Source organism: Oncorhynchus gorbuscha, linkage group LG10 (genome assembly GCF_021184085.1).
Source record: "Oncorhynchus gorbuscha isolate QuinsamMale2020 ecotype Even-year linkage group LG10, OgorEven_v1.0, whole genome shotgun sequence".
NCBI classification, from domain to species: domain Eukaryota; kingdom Metazoa; phylum Chordata; class Actinopteri; order Salmoniformes; family Salmonidae; genus Oncorhynchus; species Oncorhynchus gorbuscha.
This window is the reverse complement of record NC_060182.1, coordinates 88,589,780-88,615,226: the sequence shown is the minus strand read 5'-3', so window position 1 is coordinate 88,615,226 and position 25,447 is coordinate 88,589,780. Positions and strand designations below refer to the sequence as shown.

At 42.8% G+C, this 25,447-nt stretch overlaps 1 protein-coding gene across 13 annotated transcripts in view; it reads right to left on the bottom strand.

Moving 5' to 3' along the window:
* The window catches only part of LOC124046690 (nesprin-1-like), a 182,390-nt gene that overhangs the window by 113,155 nt on the left and 43,788 nt on the right, over positions 1-25,447 (bottom strand). For 12 of the 13 annotated variants that reach the window (XR_006841047.1, XM_046367362.1, XM_046367361.1 and 9 more), the window contains 23 exons: positions 25,205-25,389; positions 21,957-22,153; positions 21,244-21,353; positions 17,945-17,977; positions 17,666-17,773; positions 16,204-16,341; positions 14,210-14,374; positions 13,855-13,967; positions 13,262-13,430; positions 12,906-13,002; positions 12,158-12,360; positions 11,674-11,838; positions 11,247-11,399; positions 10,671-10,814; positions 10,286-10,453; positions 9,423-9,581; positions 8,986-9,150; positions 6,760-6,894; positions 6,357-6,515; positions 2,711-2,919; positions 2,384-2,492; positions 1,386-1,550; positions 612-779 (listed from right to left, as the gene is read on the bottom strand). Coding sequence is in view for 12 of the 13 variants with exons in the window: in XM_046367362.1 (XP_046223318.1) it covers positions 612-779; positions 1,386-1,550; positions 2,384-2,492; positions 2,711-2,919; positions 6,357-6,515; positions 6,760-6,894; positions 8,986-9,150; positions 9,423-9,581; positions 10,286-10,453; positions 10,671-10,814; positions 11,247-11,399; positions 11,674-11,838; positions 12,158-12,360; positions 12,906-13,002; positions 13,262-13,430; positions 13,855-13,967; positions 14,210-14,374; positions 16,204-16,341; positions 17,666-17,773; positions 17,945-17,977; positions 21,244-21,353; positions 21,957-22,153; positions 25,205-25,389 (3,417 nt within the window). In the remaining variant the exon portion in view is untranslated. The remainder of the gene's footprint in view (positions 1-611; positions 780-1,385; positions 1,551-2,383; positions 2,493-2,710; positions 2,920-6,356; positions 6,516-6,759; positions 6,895-8,985; positions 9,151-9,422; positions 9,582-10,285; positions 10,454-10,670; positions 10,815-11,246; positions 11,400-11,673; positions 11,839-12,157; positions 12,361-12,905; positions 13,003-13,261; positions 13,431-13,854; positions 13,968-14,209; positions 14,375-16,203; positions 16,342-17,665; positions 17,774-17,944; positions 17,978-21,243; positions 21,354-21,956; positions 22,154-25,204; positions 25,390-25,447) is intronic. The other variant, XM_046367364.1, reaches the window with a different exon arrangement.

Genomic DNA, 25,447 nt, shown 5'->3' with positions numbered 1-25,447 from the left:
TTTTATTTTACAACCACAAAAAGCATCATTTTCTTTCATTAATACAATATAAAGCTCCATATCAATGTTTGTTGCCTCAACTCAATTATTTAACATTGCAGGAACCTTTGAGAATAGTTAAATCTAATCAAAATAAAAATAAAACAATAAAATGACGTAACAATAGCGAGGCTATATACGGGGGGGTACCGGTACCGAGTCAATGTGCGGGGTACAGGTTAGTTGAGGTCATTTGTAAAGTGACTAGATAACAAACAGTGAGTAGCAGCAGTGTAAAAACAAAGGGAAGTGGGGGTCAATGTAAATAGTCCGGGTGGCCATTTGATTAATTGTTCAGCAGTCTTATGGCTTGGGGGTAGAAACTGTTAAGGAGCCTTTAGGTTCAAGACTTGGAGCTCCGATATCGCTTGCCTTGTGGTGGCAGAGAGAGCAGTCTATGACTTGGGTGACTGGAGTGTTTGAAAAATGTTTGGGCCTTCCTCTGACACAGCATAGTATATATGTCCTGGATGTCAGGAAGCTTGGCCCCAGTGATGTACTGGGCCATACGCACTACCCTCTGTAGCGCCTTACAGTCAGATGCCAATCAGTTCCACTCCAGTCCGACTTACCTGGTGAACCTGGAGCAATTGCTGTGCCTCCCTGACGGTCTCAGAGTCCAGTATCCTGGTCACCTCCAGGTGTACCTCCTGCTGACCCTGCACCAGCTCATCCAGTGCACCACGCACCTCCTCCCTGAACTGCACACAATCCCCCACCGCCAGCACCACCTTCTCAGACTGGGAGACAAGAACACAGAGGAAAGAAATTACATTCAGCAACTCTCAAAAACAATATAGAGAAAAAGGAAACGCTATCACCACCGTTTTCAAACCAAGGTAGATTAACACTGGAACCAACTGAATATGAAAACTGTTCTTTAACTCTTGGCAGGACAATTGATTCATAAATCTATATTTTATTGTAAAAACCAACTAGTATACAACAAAAAGCTTTTTCAGACAAGGAGACAACACAGTGGAAAATGATACGGCCTCACTCAGTGATACGACATACCATCGATCCTAACATCACCCTTAAGAGTGGACTGACAATCCAAAGACAGAGGGAGTGTGGCATTGTGGGTACAAGAAAACAGAAAAGACTGGCACCCAGGCTAGCCATCTAATGCTGTGATTCTTCTGACTGTGTGTCCTGGTGAGCAGGTACGGTTTGACAGTATGCTTCAGTGCTCGCGAGCTTATTTCAAACACTTTTATCATCTTGATTGTCCATATTATGTTGATCGGAAATGTGTCTTCTGCTCTGCTCTCAACCCTCCCCTACAACACACAAATATATTTGGGAGGAGCACAGTGTCAGCTGCAGTCCCAGTCTTTCCTTACCTCAGTGAGATAGGAGAGGAGGCCCTTGAAGTTGGTGGAAAGTTTATTGATTGCCCCAGCCTGACTCTGTGCATCCTTCTCGGAGCAGATCTCTATCAGCACAGCCAGCCGGGACTTCAGCCAGCCCAGGTTCCCCTCCTGCAGCTCTGCATCGTTCCTCAGCTCCTGGAAAGGGGAAAGCGGGGAGTGGCATAGGTTATCAAGCTTACCTAAGTCTGTGATAGCCTCAAATCCATGTTGTATGTACTGAAGCCAACTCTATTGTTGCCATGCACCATAAAGTAAGAGCTGTGGGTAACAAGGTGCAGGCCAATGGCACATAAACTCTATATTGCTCCCAGTGATTTACTGGAGAACCATGACATGTATGCTGTATGGCGACGTTAGCTGCCTTCAGGACATACAGTATGGATATGAGGCTAGATCAGTGATAGCTGCTTCAGGACATACAGTATGGATACGAGGCTAGATCAGTGATAGCTGCCTTCATGACATACAGTATGGATACGAGGCTAGATCAGTGATAGCTGCTTCAGGACATACAGTATGGATACGAGGCTAGATCAGTGATAGCTGCCTTCAGGACATACAGTATGGATACGAGGCTAGATCAGTGATAGCTGCCTTCAGGACATACAGTATGGATACGAGGCTAGATCAGTGATAGCTGCCTTCAGGACATACAGTATGGATACGAGGCAAGGTGAATAATAGCTGGCTTCAGGACATACAGTATGGATACGAGGCTAGGTGAATAATAGCTGGCTTCAGGACATACAGTATGGATACGAGGCTAGATCAGTGATAGCTGCCTTCAGGACATACAGTATGGATACGAGGCTTGATCAGTTATAGCTGCCTTCAGGACATACAGTATGGATACGAGGCTAGGTGAATAATAGCTGGCTTCAGGACATATAGTATGGATATTAGGATAGGTCTGTGAAATCTCTGCCTTGTCTAACACACAGAGCATGAGGGATTCCCATCATACTTACTGTGATGGTGGCCTTGACCTGTCCGTGCTTGCTGGGGTCGTTGGCTCTGTCCCTGAGCAGTCTGAGTTGGCTCTCTTTAGACGAAAGCCAGGCTGACAACTCGGAGAACCTGGGATGAACATGAGCAAAGTATGACCATACTGTATAGCCATCTAATATTTCAGTTTTCATTAGGTTAAAAAGGATTGGTGGTGTGTCATTAGTCAGTGAATCAATGTGCGTAGTGAGTGACTAAGAAAACAAAACAAAATTATATGTTATGTTAACAATGATACAGATCATGATTGTGACAGTCTTGAATCAGTATCATTAGTGAGGCCTTGTTACCTGGTGTTAAACTCCTCCCACTTATCAGGGTGCTGCATCAGATTGTGATGGGTGCTATCTATCTCCTCCCAGAGCTCAGAGTAGGCCTTCTTAGAGCTGTCCAGGGTCTGGTGGGCTGGGTTGCTGTCTGGAAGCTTCTGACACAGTTCCTCTATCAGTTGTAGTTTCTTCTCACACAGAGACTGAGGACCCTTCTCCCTGAAGAAGTCCTGCAGGATGGTAAAGGTACATCGTTCATGTGACAAACTCTCTCATAGGGAGATATCAAGTGCTAAATTAATCTAATTGCTTTTCTGAAATATGCACTGCGGACCAGCACAGTGACTATCATAGTACCAGGCTAGGGGTCCCCACACATTCTCTACATGGGCTAGATCAGGTATTCCCAAACTGGTGTACACATACCCCCAGGGGTACACGCAATGCTGTCGGGCGTACGCCAGATAAATACAGTGGGGCAAAAAAGTATTTAGTCAGCCACCAATTGTGCAAGTTCTCCCACTTAAAAAGATGAGAGAGGCCTGTAATTGTCATCATAGGTTCACTTCAACTATGACAGACAAAATCAGAAGAAAATCCAGAAAATCATATTGTAGGATTTTTTAATTCAACCTGAAGGATCTGGATACGGTCTGTATGGAGGAGTGGGCCAAAATCCCTGCTGCAGTGTGTGCAAACCTGGTCAACAACTACAGGAAATGTATGATCTCTGTAATTGCAAACAAAAGTTTCTGTACCAAATATTAAGTTCTGCTTTTCTGATGTATCAAATACTTACAGTGGGGCAAAAGCGTATTTAGTCAGCCACCAATTGTGCAAGTTCTCCCACTTAAAAAGTTGAGAGAGGCCTGTAATTTTCATCATAGGTACACTTCAACTATGGCAGACAAAATGGAGAAAACAAAATCCAGAAAATCACATTGTAGGATTTTTAATGAATTTATTTGCAGATTATGGTGGAAAATAGTTGGTCAAAAAAAAGTATTATATACCCTTTGTTGGCAATGACAGAGGTCAAACGTTTTCTGTAAGTCTTCACAAGGTTTTCACACACTGTTGCTGGTATTTTGGCCCATTCCTCCATGCAGATCTCCTCTAGAACAGTGATGTTTTGGGGCTGCTGCTGGGCAACACGGACTTTCAACTCCCTCCAAAGATTTTCTATGGGGTTTGAGATTTGGAGACTGGAAACTGGAGACTGGCTAGGCCACCTTGAAATTCTTCTTACGAAGCCACTCCTTCGTTGCCCGGGCGGTGTGTTTGGGATCATTGCCATGCTGAAAGACCCAGCCACGTTTCATCTTCAATGCCCTTGCTGATGGAAGAAGGTTTTCACTCAAAATCTCACGATACAAGGCCCCATTCATTCTTTCCTTTACAAGGATCAGTTGTCCTGGTCCCTTTGCAGAAAAACAGCCCCAAGGCATGATGTTTCCACCCCATGCTTCACAGTAGGTATGGTGTTCTTTGGATGCAGCTCAGCATTCTTTGTCCTCCAAACACAGCGAGTTGAGTTTTTACCAAAAAGTTTTGGTTTCATCTGACCATATGACATTCTCCCAATCTTCTTCTGGATCATCCAAATGCTCTCTAGCAAAATTCAGACGGGCCTGGACATGTCCTGGCTTAAGCAGGGGGACACGTCTGGCACTGCAGGATTTGAGACCCTGACGGCATAGTGTGTTACTGATGGTAGGCTTTGTTACTTTGGTCCCAGCTCTCTGCAGGTCATTCACTAGGTCCCCCCGTGTGGTTCTGGGATTTTTGCTCACCGTTCTTGTGATCATTTTGACCCCACGGGGTGAGATCTTGCATGGAGCCCCAGATCGAGGGAGATTATCAGTGGTCTTATATGTCTTCCATTTCCTAATAATTGCTCCCACAGTTGATTTCTTCAAACCAAGCTGCTTACCTATTGCAGATTCAGTCTTCCCAGCCTGGTGCAGGTCTACAATTTTGTTTCTGGTGTCCTTTGACAGCTCTTTGGTCTTGGCCATAGTGGAGTTTGTAGTGTGACTGTTTGAGGTTGTGGACAGGTGTCTTTTATACTGATAACAAGTTTAAACAGGTGCCATTAATTCAGGTAACGAGTGGAGGACAGAGGAGCCTCTTAAAGAAGAAGTTGCAGGTCTGTGAGAGCCAGAAATCTTGCTTGTTTGTAGGTGACCAAATACTTATTTTCCACCATAATTTGCAAATAAATTCATTAAAAATCCTACAATGTGATTTTCTGGATTTATTCTCTCGTTTTGTCTGTCATAGTTGAAGTGTACCTATGTTGACAATTACAGGCCTATCTCATATTTGTAAGTGGGAGAACATGCACAATTGGTGGCTGACTAAATACTTTTTTTGCCCCACTGTATGTCATGCAATAAAATGCTAATTCATTACTTAAAAATCATACAATGTTATTTTCTGGATATTTTCTGGATTACAGACCTCTACATGCTTTGTAAGTAGGGAAACCTGCAAAATCGGCTGTGTCTCAAATACTTGTTCTCCCCACTGTATATTCAATGTGCGGGACAAAATTGAGGCTATGATTAAGAAGTTAGAGCTCTTCTCTGTCTGCATTAACAAGGACAGCACACAGGTCTTTCCATCATTTATATTATTTATTTGTGTGCAAATGAACTCAAGCTTACTGACAATGTCAAATGTGATATAGCGAAGCACCTGAGCGAGTTGCGTGCGCAATTAAGCAGGTACTTTCCCGAAACGGACTAGTCATACAACTGGATTCGTTATCCCTTTCATGCCCTGCCTCCAGTCCACTTACCGATATCTGAACAAGAGAGACTCATTGAAATTGCAACAAACGGTTGTGAAAATTGAATTTAATCAGATTTCTGGATTGGGCTGCACTCAGAGTATCCTGCCTTGGCAAATTGCGCTGTTAAGACACTGATGCCCTTTGCAACCGCGTACCTATGTGAGAGTGGATTCTCGGCCCTCACTAGCATGAAACTAAATACAGACACAGGCTGTGTAGAAAATGATTTAAGATTGAGACTTTCTCCAATACAACCCAACATTGCAGAGTTTTGAACATCCTTTCAAGAATACCCTTCTCATTAACCTGTGGTGAGTTATTCAAAATTTTCGATTAACAAATAAGGTTTTATATGTAAGATTGTTAAATAAAGAGAAGATTATTGATTATTATTATTATTATATTATTATTTATACCCTGGTCCTATAACACCTCTTTGTCACTTCCCACGAGCTGTGTTGTGACAAGAACTCACACTCATTATTATGTTTAATAAATGTATTGTATAGTGTGTGTGTGGCAGACTTACAATGATGGCAAAAAACAACATTTGAGAGTGCGCTGACCCTGGTGCTAGAGGGGGTACACAGCTGGAGGTTGAATGTTTGAAGGGGTATGGGACTATAAAAACTACTGGGCTAGATCATGTGTTCATGGCAAAGTAAACTCAGTTGCACCATGGAATGACCGATAGAGACTACAGCCATCACTCCTATCAGTTCAGGATAGAGACCACAGCCATCACTCCTATCAGATCAGGATAGAGAGCACAGCCATCACTCCTATCAGATCAGGATAGAGAGCATCACCATCACTCATATCAGATCAGGATAGATACCACAGTCATCAACCTGACACAGCTAGTCTCACCCTGTGTTCCTTGATCAGCCTCTCACTCCCCATGCCAACCAGGTGTCTGTTCTCTCTGGTCAGCTCTGACTGACACTCCTGCATGGAGACCATTAGCTTGCTCCGTTCCACCTCTACCTTCAGATGAAGCAGGTGGTAGGGAGCCTCTGTCTGGACATCCTGAGAGAGGGAGTTAGGAACTCTTTCAGTCTCACTCTTAACCTGAAAATATTATATTACTATAGGATAAAAACAAGATGTGACAGTCATATGACTATTCAGGACTGACAAAGTGCACAAGACATTGAAGGGGAATGTGATAAGAATACTTGGATCTTGGAACTGTGAAAATAGAATATTTCTACAATTGAAGGCTTTGAATGATTATGCTAGTACATTACCTTTCTGTCAACATGGCACTCACCTTCCAGTGTGTGTGCAGTGTCCTGACTGTCTCCTGCAGACTCTGCTGCTCCTCCCTAGTCACTGTGTCTGTCAGTTCATCACAGGTCTTCAGGAACGCATCGAGGACCTGCTGGTCCAGCTGCCCAAAGAACTCCTGCAAACATTGACAGAGATGTCTCACTGAGATTGTCACAATGTCCACATGACTCTACACCTCCTCCCCTTGTGCTTCTCTTCTGAATCCCCAGTCCAGACTAGTGTCATGACTTTGGCCTGGGGGTAGGTTTATGACAGTCATAAATACCTCTTCCCCCCTTTTTCCTCTCTCTACCCTATTGATGTTACATTTGCAAACACCTTGGTTAACATAGAGATTCTGGGAACATCAGAAGGTGGGGGGAAATGAACTATATTCTGGTAATCCGACCAATTGAACATATGCGGTGGTACTTATTGAATATGATGTCAGTTCTGTTATCATCTGGGACATTCTCATCAATGATAAGATGACATAAACTCTACAGTGGAAAGTCTACACATCAGAGTTATCGGATTCACGTGGAATTGTTGTTCAATTTAAATGTTTGAATATTAAATTATTTGTGATCTGATAAAATGTGATTTTAGCTTCTAAAATGTGAGAATTGAGTTTTTATAAGGTTAGGGCTCTGCTCAATCAGTGGCCCGCCCCTGTGAAGGGACATGGGCTATAAAAATGTTAAATCACGCCCTCCTCTCCCTTCCCATATAAAGCCTTGACGACAATATAACCTCCTGTTCCGAGGATGTGTGGACGACGGTCCGATGTCAGAATGGTTCAGATAATAACTACAGAACGAAGCCAACATCAGCGTGAGCTTTGGTTGCGAATGGTATGAACTTTGAACTCTTATTCACTACAGAAGTGAAACCTCCTAGCCGTTGAGTTAGCAACAGCAGCTGCAAACGCTGTCACGCCTTGGTCATTGTATTTTGTGTTTTTGTTATATGTTTGGGTAGGCCAGGGTGTGACATGGGTTTATATGTTGTGTTTCGTATTGGGGTTTGTATTATTTGGGATCGCGGCTGATTAGGGGTGTGGTTTAGGTTTGGCTGCCTGAGGCGATTCTCAATTAGAGTCAGGTGCTTATCGTTGTCTCTGATTGGGAACCGTATTTAGGCAGCCTGAGTTCGCTTTGTATTTCGTGGGTGTTTGTTCCTGTCTCTGTGTTGTTGTCACCAGATAGGCTGTAATTAGTTTCACGGTCCGTTCTGTTGTTTTTGTATTTAGTATTCAGTTATTTCATGTACCGCGATTTATTTAATTAAAGTCATGAGTAATCTACACGCTGCATTTCGGTCCGACTCTCTTCTTTCAACAGACGAACGCCGTTACAAACGCAGGTTAGAAAGGAACAGACAGAGTATTCCGTCTACCACACAACGACGTTATTACAACGTATTCAATTTACTAGCAGAGACATTCTTCAAAGGACAAAGGATTCGGTTGGGCAACACTGCCTTCCATCTACCACCAACCTACCGAAGCGGAGCTCAGAGTAAATATTTATTGCATTTTCCTTTTCCAAATGGGCGGTAATTTAGAATGCATAAGATACTGTATTTTCGATAGCACAGCTTCGCCCTTTGTTCCTCAGTCTTCCTGCTCTTTCACTCAAACCCAGCCCCTTTTCTTTTGTGTAACAAGCTGTCATATCTGATCCGCCCACTAGGGACGTTTTCCTTTATGACGTAATTTGTAATCAAGTTATGATTAATTATGTGTATGTGTAATTCTGTGTGATTGGTTAGGTATTTAGTAAATAAATAATTAAACCCAATTTTTTATTGCTGAATCAACTTGTTAGCCAGGATTCGTCAAGAATTTACAACTTTCAGATGAGACTGAATTAAGGTGACGATTAATATTGACTGCTATTGATGTAAAATATTACTAGGTCTTTAAGAGTTTATTCGGAAGATAACAGCTCTATAAATATTATTTTGTGGTGCCCCGACTCTCTAGTTCATTACATTTACATGATTAGCTCAATCAGGTAATATTCATATTAATTATGGAGAAATTATTTTATAGAATAGCATGTCATATCACTTAATCCGGCATAGCCAAAGACACAACACTAGCCTGGTCCAGATCTGTTGTGCTACACAGCCAAGTCCTATGGTCATTGTCAGATCTGGATTGTCCAGATAAAATACAGTCTAAAACTATGGTCCTAGCCATGATGCAAGCTTTTGCTCTTACCGTGTGTTTTTTTAGCAGATCTTCTGGGTTGCCTCTCTCATTTAGAAAAGCCTGAGCGACTTTCAGCACCTTCTCCAGCTCGCCACGGGACTCATCAAACCTCTTCATTAAGCTGCTGTTGGCCTCCACGTGATTCTTCCACTCAGTAGACTCGTTGATCATTGCCTGTGAATCACAAATACAGACATACTCACAAGCAATTCTCATCACCCAACACACAACTGTCCTTCACGCAAGTTATTTTGAATTGATGTGAACTGAACATGCGCTAGAAGGCTGCTACGTCATTCTGTCTTCTTTACATTATTATCCTCTGTCAAAGCCCCATGATTGATTGATTGGTTGATTGATTGATTGATTGATGTTCCCTCCTTCAATCATTTACACTATCAAACTGTTACACACAACCCATTAAGCGTTGTGTTATGGTACTGTACCTGTGAGGAGGCCTGGAGGTCGGCGACTCTCTTCTGCAGCAGGGCCATGTCCAGGTGCTTTAGGGTCTTACTGCTGTCCAGGGTTCTCTGGACACTCTGATGGTTATTCTCTATCACAGTCAGACACTTCTTACAGCTCTGGGTGAAGGTCACCAGCTCCTGGAGGAAGAGGAGGCAGTGAAGTGTGAAGAGACATTGACATTTGCAGGTAGCCTAGCGTTAGGCAGGTATCGGTTGAGACCTTTGGGCCAGTAACCGAAAGGTTGCTGGTTCAAATCCCAGAGCCAACCAGGTGAAACATCTGCACGTGTGCTCTTGAGCAAGGCACTTGACCCTAATTGCTCCTGTAAGTTGCTCTGGATATGAGCGTCTGCTAAATGACTAAAATGTTAAATTCTTGACTTGGACTGAAATAGGTTCTGATACTCGTTTTAGGTGCTGGTACTGTTTATATTTAGGAGCAGGATCTCCACAATACTTTTGAGCTAATATTATATAAGAGGAACAGGTGCTCAAACAGTAGAACATTTGAGGTGCAAGTTTTCAGCTCCGGTGAGCTCCTACCCAAGTCAAACACTGCTAATAATGACATAATGGGTCAACTAAGCAGCATGACGTTCAATTAAAACATAAATTCACAGTTACTACCTGTAGGTGATTCATGTATAAAATGTATCTACAATAGAGCAAGTCCATCTAATATTGTTGAATGAAATGCAAGTAACAGTAACTCAAGCAAATCCAAACTCTAACCTCCATGCAGTTTCCTCTCTCGTTGCATTCAACCCCTGATCAACCTGTGTTTAGTTGAATACACTGATTGTAAGTCACTCTGGATAAGAATGTGTGATGTAATGTGTCACCTGGCATTTCTGTTTGAAGTCCCTGTGGGCCTCCGAGTCCCTGGAGCAAGTGATGCGGCTGGCCTTCTCCAGGGCCTGGTAGAACCCTGTGATGTTCTTCTCCATCTCCTCCAGAGCAGGCAGCAGGGACTGGGCATCCCGTAGCAGCGGCAGAGACCGCTCCTTTATCTGATGGGAGGAGGACAGTGGGTAGGAGGTCATGGGGGTAATGCCATCTGGAGCGGACTATACTAAAGATGGCTGGTCAGAAAGTCAATGTGATGACATGGAAAACTGATAGGATTTGCAAAAAGTCATCAACTTATGGGCATTGTCTTTTTGTTTTTACCCAACTTTTAACCTAAGAATTCAAACAGAAACAGGTGAGATGGAGATGGATGGTCACCTTGCTCATCTCCTCCTTGATAGAAGCCATGGCAGCCAGCATGGTAGAGACCTCCTCCGCGGGCGTGTCTTTGATCAGCAGCTGGGCGGTGCGGCTGGCTGTCTTACAGGCTGCCTCCATGGCCGGGACCTTGTTCTTGATGTCCTGGAAGGATGTAGTGAATATAGATTAAACATGAGTACTCTTTTCCTCACTTTTACCAAGGCCCGTATTCACCAAGGCGTCTCAGAGTAGCTGCTGATCTCGGATCAGTTTTTTAATTTTTTTATTTTACCTTTATTTAACTAGGCAAGTCAGTTAAGAACAAATTCTTATTTTCAATGACGGCCTAGGAACAGTGGGTTAACTGCCTGTTCAGGGGCAGAACGACAGATTTGTACCTTCTCAGCTCGGTTTTGCGCTTTTAGATCAGAATGAATCGAATGACAGGGAGGACCTGATTGTAGAGCAGCACCTCTATTCTGAAATGCTTAGTGAATATGTGATTGATAGACATCGTAACACTGTAAGCCAAGCTGAACACTTTATAGAGAGTTCATTCAAGTTTGATAGAAAAGCCCTGTGTACGTTCTGTACCTCAACATCTTGAACGAATGTCCTGACGTTCAGGAAGGACACTTGGACAGGGGCAGTCATCTTGTCATTGGTTGCATCCATAAAAGTTTTGAGAGTAGCGATACAGTCCTGATAGTCCTGCTTCCACTTGTCCACCTCGTCCACTCTAGCATACTGTCATGGAAACAGAGGAGCAGGGAATAATAATGATGACAAGCTTTTCTTTATGATTTGAGCTGTGCTTATAAAGTGATGCAGAGATATTTTATGACACCCGAGTTTCACAGCCTAAGAATTGTATCTATATAGTGGTTAGCCCTGAGGCATGGCTGTAGGCTCCTATGGCATCTAGGAGTCCACAGCCATGTTTCAGGGCCAATCGTGTGGGATGCTTCTTAATAATCATAATCTAGGTGTGCAGAAAACAGGAGATGTTAAACTAATTTACATGTTTGACTTTAACAAACAGCTCCCTCCACCTCCCGTTGAGAATGAGCAGCTGCTGCTTCAGGTCTCTGGAGACGGTCTCATCGCACGTCTCAATCAGGAAGTTCCCTGCATCGTTCATGTCCAGGTGCTGCTGGATCCAGTGAGGAAGGTTCCGGAAGAAGTCCTGGGGGGGGGGGGGGGGGCGAAAGAAGAGAAAAAACTCAAACTCTACACAATTGATAGCAACAGTTTGTAAATGTAGAAGATTATTTAAAGGGGCCAACAGTCAGTGTCTACACAGTAATGAAGAGTATGTAGGCTCAGCGCTTCAAAGGCAATGATGTCCCATAGAGCACATCAATCCAATCAGAAGAAGGGAAAGGGAGGTAAAAATGTAAACAGAGATTATCTTTATTCCATGTCCACAATGGTCAAACCATCAGCTGTTGACATGGACTAAATATATGTTTTGTTCTTCCCGATACGTTTAGCCTCATGCTCACCCGTTTGTCATTCTCTGACTGGTTGAGCATCTGCTCCGCGTCCTCCAGCCAGGCCTGCAGTCCGGCCACCGTACTGCTGTACTTCTCCCAGTTAGAGATGACCTCCTCCAGCATGCTACGGACGCTACGCACCTCCACCGACAGGTTCCTCCACTGGGCCGACGCATCCGACAGGAACTTACCCACACCCTCCGCTTCCTCAGCTGGAAAGAAACACAATGAAATTAGGTCGCTCTTCAACATGACATATCATTTTTTTTTGTGGTTTACTGGGTCACCTCCTAAATTACTCAAGATCTTATTAAAAGAGCCCAATAGAGTGAAGTTTCGAGGCCCTTGAATACATAAATCAAGACAGTAAAGAATTTTCATTTGCAGTGTTTCACATTCAAAGACCTACTGTGAATATTTGTTACTGTATCATGCAAAGAGTTATTGTCTTACAGGTAATTGTCTTTGAGGAGGAATATAGAGTAGTTAGTAAACAGACAGGCACTGTGATGTTATATCAGATTTCTTGGATTTTTAGTCAGACCAGTGAACTACTAGTGCACAGTCAATCGAAGGCTAGCGTGGGCACCATGTTACATATTGTTCATCAGTACCAAATGAATCTAAACTTACCTTTCTTACAGATCTTAATGCCTAGAATTTCAAATCAACAGTTGTATGTGTTCCCTCTCTGACAGACAATACAATCAATCAAATTACATCTGAAATAAAACAAGGAAAAGAAAAACAATCTTACTTGAACCATCAGACTTGACGTAGACATCTGCAGATTGCCTGAGTGCCTTAAATGTTGTCTCATACTGTTCGAAGAACATGTGTCCCTCGATGAAGGTCTATTGGGAATGATGGTGAGATTAGCATGGAATTATCATGAGGATAGAATTGGAACAATATCCATGGAAATGTTATGGCCAGAAATGTACGCTGTCTTGGTCCACAAACTTAGCTTGGTGGTCCTAGATCTGTTTGTGATGTCTTGCCAACTCCTATGGTCATTGTCATGTCAAACATTAGGTTGGCTAAACAGCACAAACAGATCTGGACCACCTGGCTACCACAAACCAGTAGCAACGAATGAAAAGGTCAACTCACAACGTAGCTCTGTAGCAGTAGTTCCACAGAGTCACGGCGGCCATATTTGATGATCCAGGACTTGAGCTTAGACTCAGCCAGGATGAGAAACGCCATCAGACGGTACTTGATCTCCCAGAATTCCAGTTTGATCAGGTGGGCATAAGATGATGTGGACACGTAATTGAATCTGTTGTAAAAAGTAGCAGATCGATCCATATTCTGATCAAACTGATCAATCTTATCTTGTTTATTTTATTGGGATTTTGTCAATGAAGTCAGATGAACATATGGATACCATTTTTATGTCTCTGCAACCAGTATGAAGGAAGATAGAGTTAGTTAGGCAAGTCAATTCTAACTAGCATTAGCGCAATGACTGGAAGTCTATGGTATCTACTAGTATGCTAAAGCTAGTTAGCAACTTCCTTCAAACTACACACGGAGACAAAAAATTGTATCCGTGAGTTCATGTCATATTTATCCCAGATATGTTTGTGCTGTCTTGTCAATTTATGTTTGTCAAGTCAACGACCATAGGATTTGGGACCAGGCTAAAATTGTCCAGACATTAGTGTAAACACTGAGATAGAGTTGACTGAAGGAGGACTGACCTTTCAGCCATGTCTTGGAGATGTTCAGGGGGGACAGGGACCCCGTTTACTGATCTTTCTCGGTGGATCTGCTGGAACGTCTGTTTGTGGGACTCCAAGTTCTTCAGGATCTCCTGCAACACACAAATGCCCATATCCACAGTCAGACACGTGCACATACACAGTAGATAACAAACCATGTGAGTTCTCATTTAGACTCTAAAAATAAAATTGTTAGTTGTTATGTAAAAATTGTCAGTTGTTTTATGTAACCAACAAAATCACAAATTGTTGTATTTTCAATACCTTCTTACTAGGCCTACCCAAGGATAGTTTTACACCCATGTGGATTATTGGATCTGCTCTTGTTGAATACCTTGTGCTGTTCCAGCTTCCTCTGGATCACATTGGCTGTCTCTTCATGGGCTTGTTGAATGGGAATCTCCTCTCTCTGGGCGATCTCAGCTCGATGCAGCAAGGCTCCGATCACCCCCAGGGGGCCAGGCAACGACTTATCCAGATGGATGTGCCAGTCCAGGAGCTAGTAAAGGTATATATTACATATCCTAAGTCTTTGAGCAGGTGCTGGTTAGCAAAATTATTTCAGCAAAATTTGGGAAAAAGAGACTCTGCACACTGAAATCTATGCTTCTATGTGGGTTATTAGTGACACATTTGTTTCAACCACCCAGGTCTTCTTCAGGTCCCCAATCCAAGAGGCAGGTTGGTATTTATTGTCATGAATCTTGCGGTGGAGGGAGCTCTGCAGAGTGGTCACTACCTGGCACAGTCACAACGTCATCAAATCTGATTTTAAACCTAACCTTAACCACACTGTGAACACTAATGCCTAACCCTAACTTTAATTTAAGAACAAAAAGCACATTTTTGTCTTCATACATTTTTTACAAAATAGACTATTTGGATTTTGCAGCAGGCCTTTCTAGCGGAAATCACTCAGTTTAGCCTCTCGGACAAGATTCATGACAAACCATGTCAACCATGACACACCATGAGTCCAAGACCTGAAATAGACATCCATTACAGCCAGAACAGCCAGTACAACCAAGACATTAGCATGAACCACACTGTTCGAAAAGCAGATGGTGAGCATAAATCATCCACTCCAGATCACAGTGGTGTTCTGCTCTCAAACAAACTATTAGAGAATAGTCTATCAACTGAACAAACCCCACTCTGTTCCACTCTCTTCAAAACTCTCCTCCCCTCTTAATGAGCACTCATTCAAAGGCTTGCGCCTCACTGAACACTCATTCAGTTTATTATGAAAGCTACAATTCTGGGGACCCATTCTTCCTTGCAAGGGCAAGTATTAGTCTAACTAATAAACACACAGAAAATTACAAGTCTACAGGACACGAATATCAATTTCCTATTGACAGGTTATTGTCTATTTATAATACTCTCTTTGGGCCTGTTTCACAGACAGAGATAAAGCCTAGTCCTCGACTAAAAAACTAGTTCAATGGAGATTCTCCATAGAGTATGCTTTTTAATCCAGAACTACATTAGGTTTAACTCAGAACTACAGTAGGATTAATCCTGAACTACAGTATATTTAATCCAGTAATAAAATGGATTAATCCAGAACTACAGTAGGATTATAATCCAGAACTACAGTAGGATTAATCCAGAATTACAGTATAATTGTAATCCAGAACTACAGTAGGATTATAATCCAGGACTACAGTAGGATTAATCCAGAACTACAGTAGGATTATAATCCAGAACTACAGTAGGATTAATCCAGAACTACAGTAGAATTATAATCCAGAACTACAGTAGGATTATAATCCAGAACTACAGTAGGATTAATCCAGAACTACAGTAGAATTATAATCCAGAACTACAGTAGGATTATAATCCAGAACTACAGTAGGATTATAATCCAGAACTACAGTAGGATTAATCCAGAACTACAGTATAATTGTAATCCAGAACTACAGTAGGATTATAATCCAGGACTACAGTAGGATTAATCCAGAACTACAGTATAATTATAATCCATAACTACAGTAGGATTAATCCAGAACTACAGTAGGATTATAATCCAGAACTACAGTAGGATTAATCCAGAACTACAGTAGAATTATAATCCAGAACTACAGTAGGATTATAATCCAGAACTACAGTAGAATTATAATCCAGAACTACAGTAGGATTAATCTGTGTCTCTGAGTCTGGCCCATAGATTATGTGAAGGTGTCAGACAGTGCTACTGCACCCTATTTGGGATGGTTGTGAAGAAGCCTGGTGGAATATTGATGTACATAAGAGTTGGCTAAAGGACATGCAGCATGGATCAGACTAGTTGTGCAGGGGTCCACAGACAGTAATACACTGACTCACCGTGCTAGAGATGTGTTCCCACGCCTGCTTGACCAGGGCCTGGTCTACAGACAACTTTCCATCTTTGTGTACCGGCTGCAGCAGCGGCTCTGTCTGCTTCATCTTTATCTCAAACTGCACACGGAAACTCTTGAAGCCCTGAAGCAAAGTAGAAACACGAGTATTAGAGGTGCTTCAACCAATATTCCCTCAAAAACATTTTGTCACTGAGCAAATTTCAGGTCTGCTGAGCGCAAACTTGAACGTTGTGAAAATTCTGTGCACCTTCCAGCGTGCGTTTACTGTGAACACTGAGGCTGTACCCACTTTGAGTTACAGTTTTAACAGCTGCCAAGTACGCTACTGTGGCTATTTGATCATAATGTAGGTCTACTAGAGTGGCCTACCATCAAAAACAATGGAGAACATGCATCCCATAACATTGCAACATGGAAATACTGTATCTGTTCTACCATTCAGCCTATAGTAGCAGTCAATGTTTAGTGTTCAATGTAGGCCTACATTCCATGAGACTTGAAAGAAACTTGCAGGGCTTGACATTAACCTGTTTATCCACTTGTCCTCCAGACAAGGAGGTGATTGAAAATGTTGTGTTGTTTGATGCAAGAAAACACTTTATACCATTATTATACCATTATTATAGAGAATCAGACAAATGATGCTACCTTCTGCCCATTGGCTACTTAGCTTATTCAAGCCTCTTTCAAAATACAACACTGCCCCTTCATGACAAAAATAAGCTGTTTACCTGACTCGCTTTTCAAAGATGTCTTGAAATTTACAAATGTTTTGTGCCCTACTGCTGACTACACATTATCTATAACTGGGCTAATAACTCACTATGCAATAGAATCCTACACCAATGCATTTTGTCTACAACAAAATATCTTGCATAGTTAGTTTTGCAAACTAAGTCTTGCATAGTTTGTTTTGTTTTGGAATGTTATATTGAAAGTAGCCAATATTGCTTCGATTGGGTCAACATTTCCACAGTAAAGGGAATCGTTGATAGTGTTAACTAACAGGGAAAACTCTAGAAAGTTGAGTGAAGTTCAATCTCATGCTTCTCTCTGTGGGCTGATATTTCTTCTATGCCCCAGTCCCCGGGGAGCTGCGCGGCAGTCATGGGGCTACTTCGCGCCCTCCCGCAACTTAGAGGAAACATTGATTACGACCCAAGAACCTTCAAAACAAATAAATGAGGTAGTATATAACAGATAAAACACAGGGCTGTCAGATATGGGCTGTTCTTAATAGTCGTTCCTTGATTCCTAGTGCCTTCTCTCCACCTCAGCGAGGACATGAGCATACAAGAAATTGAGGAAAGATAATTGAGAGTCTTGTGGAGTTTTATGGAGCAATGTCACCTCCCTCTTCACCCCCTGGTGACCTGGTACTTAATCTATTGTAATATTAGCCAGCTACATGTAGTTTGAGATATGGTTATTGGTTCCAAGATTACCTGGTACTTGTCAGTGATGTTGCCCTCTGACCCCTGCACTTGCAGCACGTCTCTCTCCAACTGTTCCAGCCACACCTTCAGCTCCCTCAGAACCTTCCGTTCTTCTCTCTGTAACAAGTCATATTCAGGTTATACAATGCATCATCACTCATCCTCCCCCAACCCCAACAGAGTTCCCAATAAACAACATCATGTGGAACTACTCCTTCCAAATTCAATTCCAGTACTACAGCAAGTAAGATTCAAAGAGGAAGTCACAGGAGTCTCTGTCAAACATACCTGGAGCATTTGCTCTATATCCTGAGGAACATACTATCCAGGAAAGCAAGCCACATGAAGAGATGCAAACAGCAAAGGCATTAGTGGCAGAGATAAAACAGTACACTGTAGGCAGACACTACACTACACAGCACCATGGCATGGATGGACTTACATGTAGGTTTGGGATAGAGGGTGCAAAAGTTGAAATGTAGCGAAGAAGCAGCTTCAAATGCCACAGGAACGATAACATGGGCGGAGAGATGGAGTGATGGAGTGAGTGGCATGACAGAGAGATGGAGAGATTAAGTGATGGAGAGATGGAGTGATGGAGAGAGTGGCATGACAGAGAGATGGAGAGAGTGGCATGACAGAGAGATGGAGAGAGTGGCATGACAGAGAGATGGAGACATTAAGTGATGGAGAGATGGAGTGATGGAGAGAGTGGCATGACAGAGAGATAGAGAGATAGCGAGATGGAGTGGAGTAATGGGCATGACAGAGAGATAGAGAGAGTGGCATGACAGAGAGATGGAGTGATGGAGAGGTGGAGAGAGTGGCATGACAGAGAGATGGAGTGATGGAGAGGTGGAGTGATGGAGAGAGTGGCATGACAGAGAGATGGAGAGATAGCGAGATGGAGAGATAGAGATGGAGAGATAGCATTTATTTTTATTTCTTTTACCTTTATTTTACTAGGCAAGTCAGTTAAGAACAAATTCTTATTTTCAATGACGGCCTAGGAACAGTGGGTTAACTGCCTTTCCAGGGCCAGAACAACAGATTTGTAACTTGTCAGCTCGGGGATTCGAACTTGCAACCTTTCAGTTACTAGTCCAACGCTCTAACCACTAGGCTACCCTGCCGCCCCATGACAGAGAGATGGAGAGATGGAGTGAGTGGCATGACAGAGAGATGGAGAGATAGCGAGATGGAGTGAGTGGCATGACAGAGAGATAGAGATGGAGTGAGTGGCATGACAGAGAGATGGAGAGATAGCGAGATGGAGTGAGTGGCATGACAGAGAGATGGAGAGATGGAGTGAGTGGCATGACAGAGAGATGGAGAGATAGCGAGATGGAGTGAGTGAGCATGACAGACAGAGAGGATGGAGGAGAGGTGGAGTGATGGAGAGAGTGGCATGACAGAGAGATGGAGAGATAGCGAGATGGAGTGAGTGGCATGACAGAGAGATGGAGAGATGGAGATGGAGTGGACAGAGAGGTGGAGTGATGGAGTGAGTGGCATGACAGAGAGATGGAGAGATAGCGAGATGGAGATGGCATGACAGAGATGGAGAGATGCGAGATGGTAAATGGCATGACAGAGAGATGGAGATGGAGTAGTGGCGAGATGGAGTGAGTGGCATGACAGAGAGATGGAGAGGATGGCGAGATGGAGAGATGAGTGGCATGACAGAGATGGAGAGATAGCAGATGGAGAGAGTGGCATGACAGAGAGATGGAGAGATAGCGAGATGGAGAGATGGAGATAGCGAGATGGAGAGAGTGGCATGACAGAGATGGAGACATTAAGTGATGGAGAGATGGGCATGGAGAGAGTGGCATGACAGAGATGGAGAGAGTGGCATGACAGAGAGATGGAGACATTAAGTGATGGAGAGATGGAGTGATGGAGAGAGTGGCATGACAGAGAGATAGAGAGATAGCGAGATGGAGTGGAGTAATGGGCATGACAGAGAGATAGAGAGAGTGGCATGACAGAGAGATGGAGTGATGGAGAGGTGGAGAGAGTGGCATGACAGAGAGATGGAGTGATGGAGAGGTGGAGTGATGGAGAGGTGGAGTGATGGAGAGAGTGGCATGACAGAGAGATGGAGAGATAGCGAGATGGAGTGAGTGGCATTTATTTTTATTTCAGAAGAGTTATGGAGAACAGAACTGCCTTTCCAGGGCCAGAACAACAGATTTGGAGCTCGAGTGGCATGACAGAACGAACCACTAGATGGAGAGATGGAGAGATGGATGTGAGAGATGGAGAGGCATGGAGTGAGTGGCATGACAGAGAGATGGAGAGATGGAGATGGAGTGAGTGGCATGACAGAGAGATGGAGAGATGGCATGACAGAGAGATGGAGGCATGACAGAGATGGAGAGATGGAGTGAGTGGCATGACAGAGAGATGGAGAGATAGCGAGATGGAGTGAGTGGCATGTCAGAGAGATGGCGAGATGGAGTGAGTGGCATGACAGAGAGATGGCGAGATGGAGTGAGTGGCATGACAGAGAGATGGAGAGATGGAGTGAGTGGCATGTCAGAGAGATGGCGAGATGGAGTGAGTGGCATGACAGAGAGATGGAGAGATGGAGATGGAGTGAGTGGCATGACAGAGAGATGGCGAGATGGAGTGAGTGGCATGACAGAGAGATGGAGAGATGGAGTGAGTGGCATGTCAGAGAGATGGCGAGATGGAGATGGCATGACAGATGGAGTGGCAGTGGCATGACAGAGAGATGGAGAGAGATGGAGTAAGTGACAGAGTGGAGTGATGGAGTGTGGCATGACAGAGAGATGGAGAGATGGATGGAGATGGAGTGAGTGGCATGACAGAGAGATGGAGAGATAGCGAGATGGAGTGAGTGGCATGACAGAGAGATGGAGATGATGGAGATGGAGAGATAGAGAGTGAGTGGCAGTGGAGAGATAGGCATGACAGAGAGATGGAGAGATAGCGAGATGGAGTGAGTGGCATGACAGAGAGATGGAGAGATGGAGATGGAGTGGGCATGACAGAGAGATGGAGATGGAGTGAGTGGCATGACAGAGAGATGGAGAGATGGAGTGAGTGGCATGACAGAGAGATGGAGAGATGGAGTGAGTGGCATGACAGAGAGATGGAGAGATAGCGAGATGGAGTGAGTGGCATGACAGAGAGATGGAGAGATAGCGAGATGGAGTGAGTGGCATGACAGAGAGATGGAGAGATAGCGAGATGGAGTAAATGGCATGACAATGAGATGAAGTGATGGAGAGATTGAGTGATGGAGTGATGGAGTGAGTGGCATGACAAAGAGATGACGTGACAGAGAGAGTCAGAGAGTGTATTACATAACACACAATGAGGAAAGTAAGATGATTGATGAGTTCATGCAATGATTTTAAAAAAATATTTAAGAATACAGTAGCAAAAACAAGAATACAGTAGCAAAAACAAGAATACAGTAGCAAAAACAAGAATACCATAGCAAAATCAAGAATACCAATACAGATTAAAGTACATAAAGCATTACAACACAACACTGAGTTTGCCAATGTCAATACAGTCTTAGACTCAGGACTTCAGTGAATATAGTTAGGTACCTCTTCTCCCTGTCCATCTGTCTCAGAGTGGTGGGGGTTGGGGTAGTGCTTGAGGAACTGAGCAACATATGTCATGATGGACTTCTCATCCGGTTTATCTACATCCACGTCTGCAGAGGAAGACAGAGAGAGAGAGAGGCCGGTATCACTAGTGGCAATAGCAACTCAACACTGACATCAGGGCTATCCATCCAGCCAGGAAACTACAGTCATGTCAATGAAGTACCATGTCTGTATGCTCCTTCAGAATAGTATGTAACTTGTTGTCATTCCCAAATGATGCATTTGATTTGGTTTGACACGTGTTCCCCGAAGGAGGATACGTTTAGCATTTACTCTGAGACTGATATCTAATCATAAATGTTTGCTCTCATCTCCATCTCCGGCCTGATAATTGCGAAGGGCCATGACAAAAACAGAAAGGTTTTTTGCCACAGAGCTGCTGTGTGCATCCTTATCTCCAGACCTATCAACAACACATTAATGAAATGAAATAACCATTAAAAAAAACACATTGCGTAATCTTTATCAAAACTTGAAATGTATTTCATTCAGTGCTGTTGGAATTACACAGTTCAAGATAGAAGAGAAGTGGAGATGCATTGTTGCTGCCCTATACACCAACCAGAGCAACGGGGATGAGTGAGGGAGTGTGAGCTTATTTTGACAAAGCAATTTATTTTTCATTATAAATAGATGGGTAGAGGTGGAACCTTCTGGGTCCAGTAGGCGTGGTATGCCCAGCTCGTTCTCGGCCAATGAGAAGGCTTCCTCCAGATTCTCCCGGTTGCTCCTCCTCCTCACCACCTCCATGTCCACCAGGTCTGGGCGGATGGCATGGACCACAGAGTGGAACGCCACACCGCTACGCCAACTGGCACCAAAGTCCTTTACCTCGATGCCTTGACCACTTGGGACAAGCAGAATAACACGTTAACAGTGACCGAGTACTGTTGAAATGAGCCTTCTAAACAAAACACAGACAGTTTGGCTTCCCTTACTGTTGGCTGACAATAGTGGTGGTCAGTCAAGAGTATGTACACACACACACACACACACACACACACACACACACACACACACACACACACACACACACACACACACACACACACACACACACACACACACACACACACACACCTCCACAGGCTAAGGTGGTTGACAAAATTATGTTGGGTTGTATTGACATCATTTTAAACAGTTTTGCCCACTTAGTTACAGTGGCATAATGTACATACTGGGGTAATAGTTAGTACATAATGTACATACTGGGGTAATAGTTAGTACATAATGTACATACTGGGGTAATAGTTAGTGGCATAATGTACATACTGGGGTAATAGTTAGTGGCATAATGTACATACTGGGGTAATAGTTAGTACATAATGTACATACTGGGGTAATAGTTAGTGGTATAATGTACATACTGGGGTAATAGTTAGTGGTATAATGTACATACTGGGGTAATAGTTAGTGGCATAATGTACATACTGGGGTAATAGTTAGTGGCATAATGTACATACTGGGGTAATAGTTAGTGGCATAATGTACATACTGGGGTAATAGTTAGTGCATAATGTACATACTGGGGTAATAGTTAGTGGCATAATGTACATACTGGGGTAATAGTTAGTGGCATAATGTACATACTGGGGTAATAGTTAGTGGCATAATGTACATACTGGGGTAATAGTTAGTGGCATAATGTACATACTGGGGTAATAGTTAGTGGTATAATGTACATACTGGGGTAATAGTTAGTGGTATAATGTACATACTGGGGTAATAGTTAGTGCATAATGTACATACTGGGGTAATAGTTAGTGCATAATGTACATACTAGGGTAATAGTTAGTGGCATAATGTACATACTGGGGTAATAGTTAGTGGTATAATGTACATACTGGGGTAATAGTTAGTGCATAATGTACATACTGGGGTAATAGTTAGTGGCATAATGTACATACTGGGGTAATAGTTAGTACATAATGTACATACTGGGGTAATAGTTAGTGGCATAATGTACATACTGGGGTAATAGTTAGTGGCATAATGTACATACTGGGGTAATAGTTAGTGGTATAATGTACATACTGGGGTAATAGTTAGTGCATAATGTACAAACTGGGGTAATAGTTAGTGGCATAATGTACATACTGGGGTAATAGTTAGTGGTATAATGTACATACTGGGGTAATAGTTAGTGGCATAATGTACATACTGGGGTAATAGTTAGTGGCATAATGTACATACTGGGGTAATAGTTAGTGGCATAATGTACATACTGGGGTAATAGTTAGTGGCATAATGTACATACTGGGGTAATAGTTAGTACATAATGTACATACTGGGGTAATAGTTAGTGGCATAATGTACATACTGGGGTAATAGTTAGTGGTATAATGTACATACTGGGGTAATAGTTAGTGGCATAATGTACATACTGGGGTAATAGTTAGTGGCATAATGTACATACTGGGGTAATAGTTAGTGACATAATGTACATACTGGGGTAATAGTTAGTGGCATAATGTACATACTGGGGTAATAGTTAGTGGCATAATGTACATACTGGGGTAATAGTTAGTACATAATGTACATACTGGGGTAATAGTTAGTGACATAATGTACATACTGGGGTAATAGTTAGTGGCATAATGTACATACTGGGGTAATAGTTAGTGGCATAATGTACATACTGGGGTAATAGTTAGTGGCATAATGTACATACTGGGGTAATAGTTAGTGGCATAATGTACATACTGGGGTAATAGTTAGTGGCATAATGTACATACTGGGGTAATGTACATACTGGGGTAATAGTTAGTGGTATAATGTACATACTGGGGTAATAGTTAGTGGTATAATGTACATACTGGGGTAATAGTTAGTGGCATAATGTACATACTGGGGTAATAGTTAGTGGCATAATGTACATACTGGGGTAATAGTTAGTGGTATAATGTACATACTGGGGTAATAGTTAGTGACATAATGTACATACTGGGGTAATAGTTAGTGGCATAATGTACATACTGGGGTAATAGTTAGTGGCATAATGTACATACTGGGGTAATAGTTAGTGGCATAATGTACATACTGGGGTAATAGTTAGTGACATAATGTACATACTGGGGTAATAGTTAGTGGTATAATGTACATACTGGGGTAATAGTTAGTGGCATAATGTACATACTGGGGTAATAGTTAGTACATAATGTACATACTGGGGTAATAGTTAGTGGCATAATGTACATACTGGGGTAATAGTTAGTGGCATAATGTACATACTGGGGTAATAGTTAGTGGCATAATGTACATACTGGGGTAATAGTTAGTACATAATGTACATACTGGGGTAATAGTTAGTGGCATAATGTACATACTGGGGTAATAGTTAGTGGCATAATGTACATACTGGGGTAATAGTTAGTGGTATAATGTACATACTGGGGTAATAGTTAGTGGCATAATGTACATACTGGGGTAATAGTTAGTGGCATAATGTACATACTGGGGTAATAGTTAGTACATAATGTACATACTGGGGTAATAGTTAGTGGCATAATGTACATACTGGGGTAATAGTTAGTACATAATGTACATACTGGGGTAATAGTTAGTGGCATAATGTACATACTGGGGTAATAGTTAGTGGCATAATGTACATACTGGGGTAATAGTTAGTACATAATGTACATACTGGGGTAATAGTTAGTGGCATAATGTACATACTGGGGTAATAGTTAGTGGTATAATGTACATACTGGGGTAATAGTTAGTGGCATAATGTACATACTGGGGTAATAGTTAGTGGCATAATGTACATACTGGGGTAATAGTTAGTACATAATGTACATACTGGGGTAATAGTTAGTGGCATAATGTACATACTGGGGTAATAGTTAGTGGCATAATGTACATACTGGGGTAATAGTTAGTGGCATAATGTACATACTTGGCAGCAGTGCTCTGTACCCATCTGAGGAGGGCCTTCTTGGCATTGCCCTGGAACTTCTTGGGTGCCACCTCCCTCTTTAAGGCGGGACTGCCTGTCTCTGAGCTGCTGGCCATGCTGTCCACTGAGGAGGTGCTGCTGGACAGGGCCTCCAGGGCTAGCAGGTTACTGGTCAACTCCTCGATCTGACAGGGGGTCGGGAATTAGAGCAAACATTGCTGCGAGTGACCATGGCAACATCCA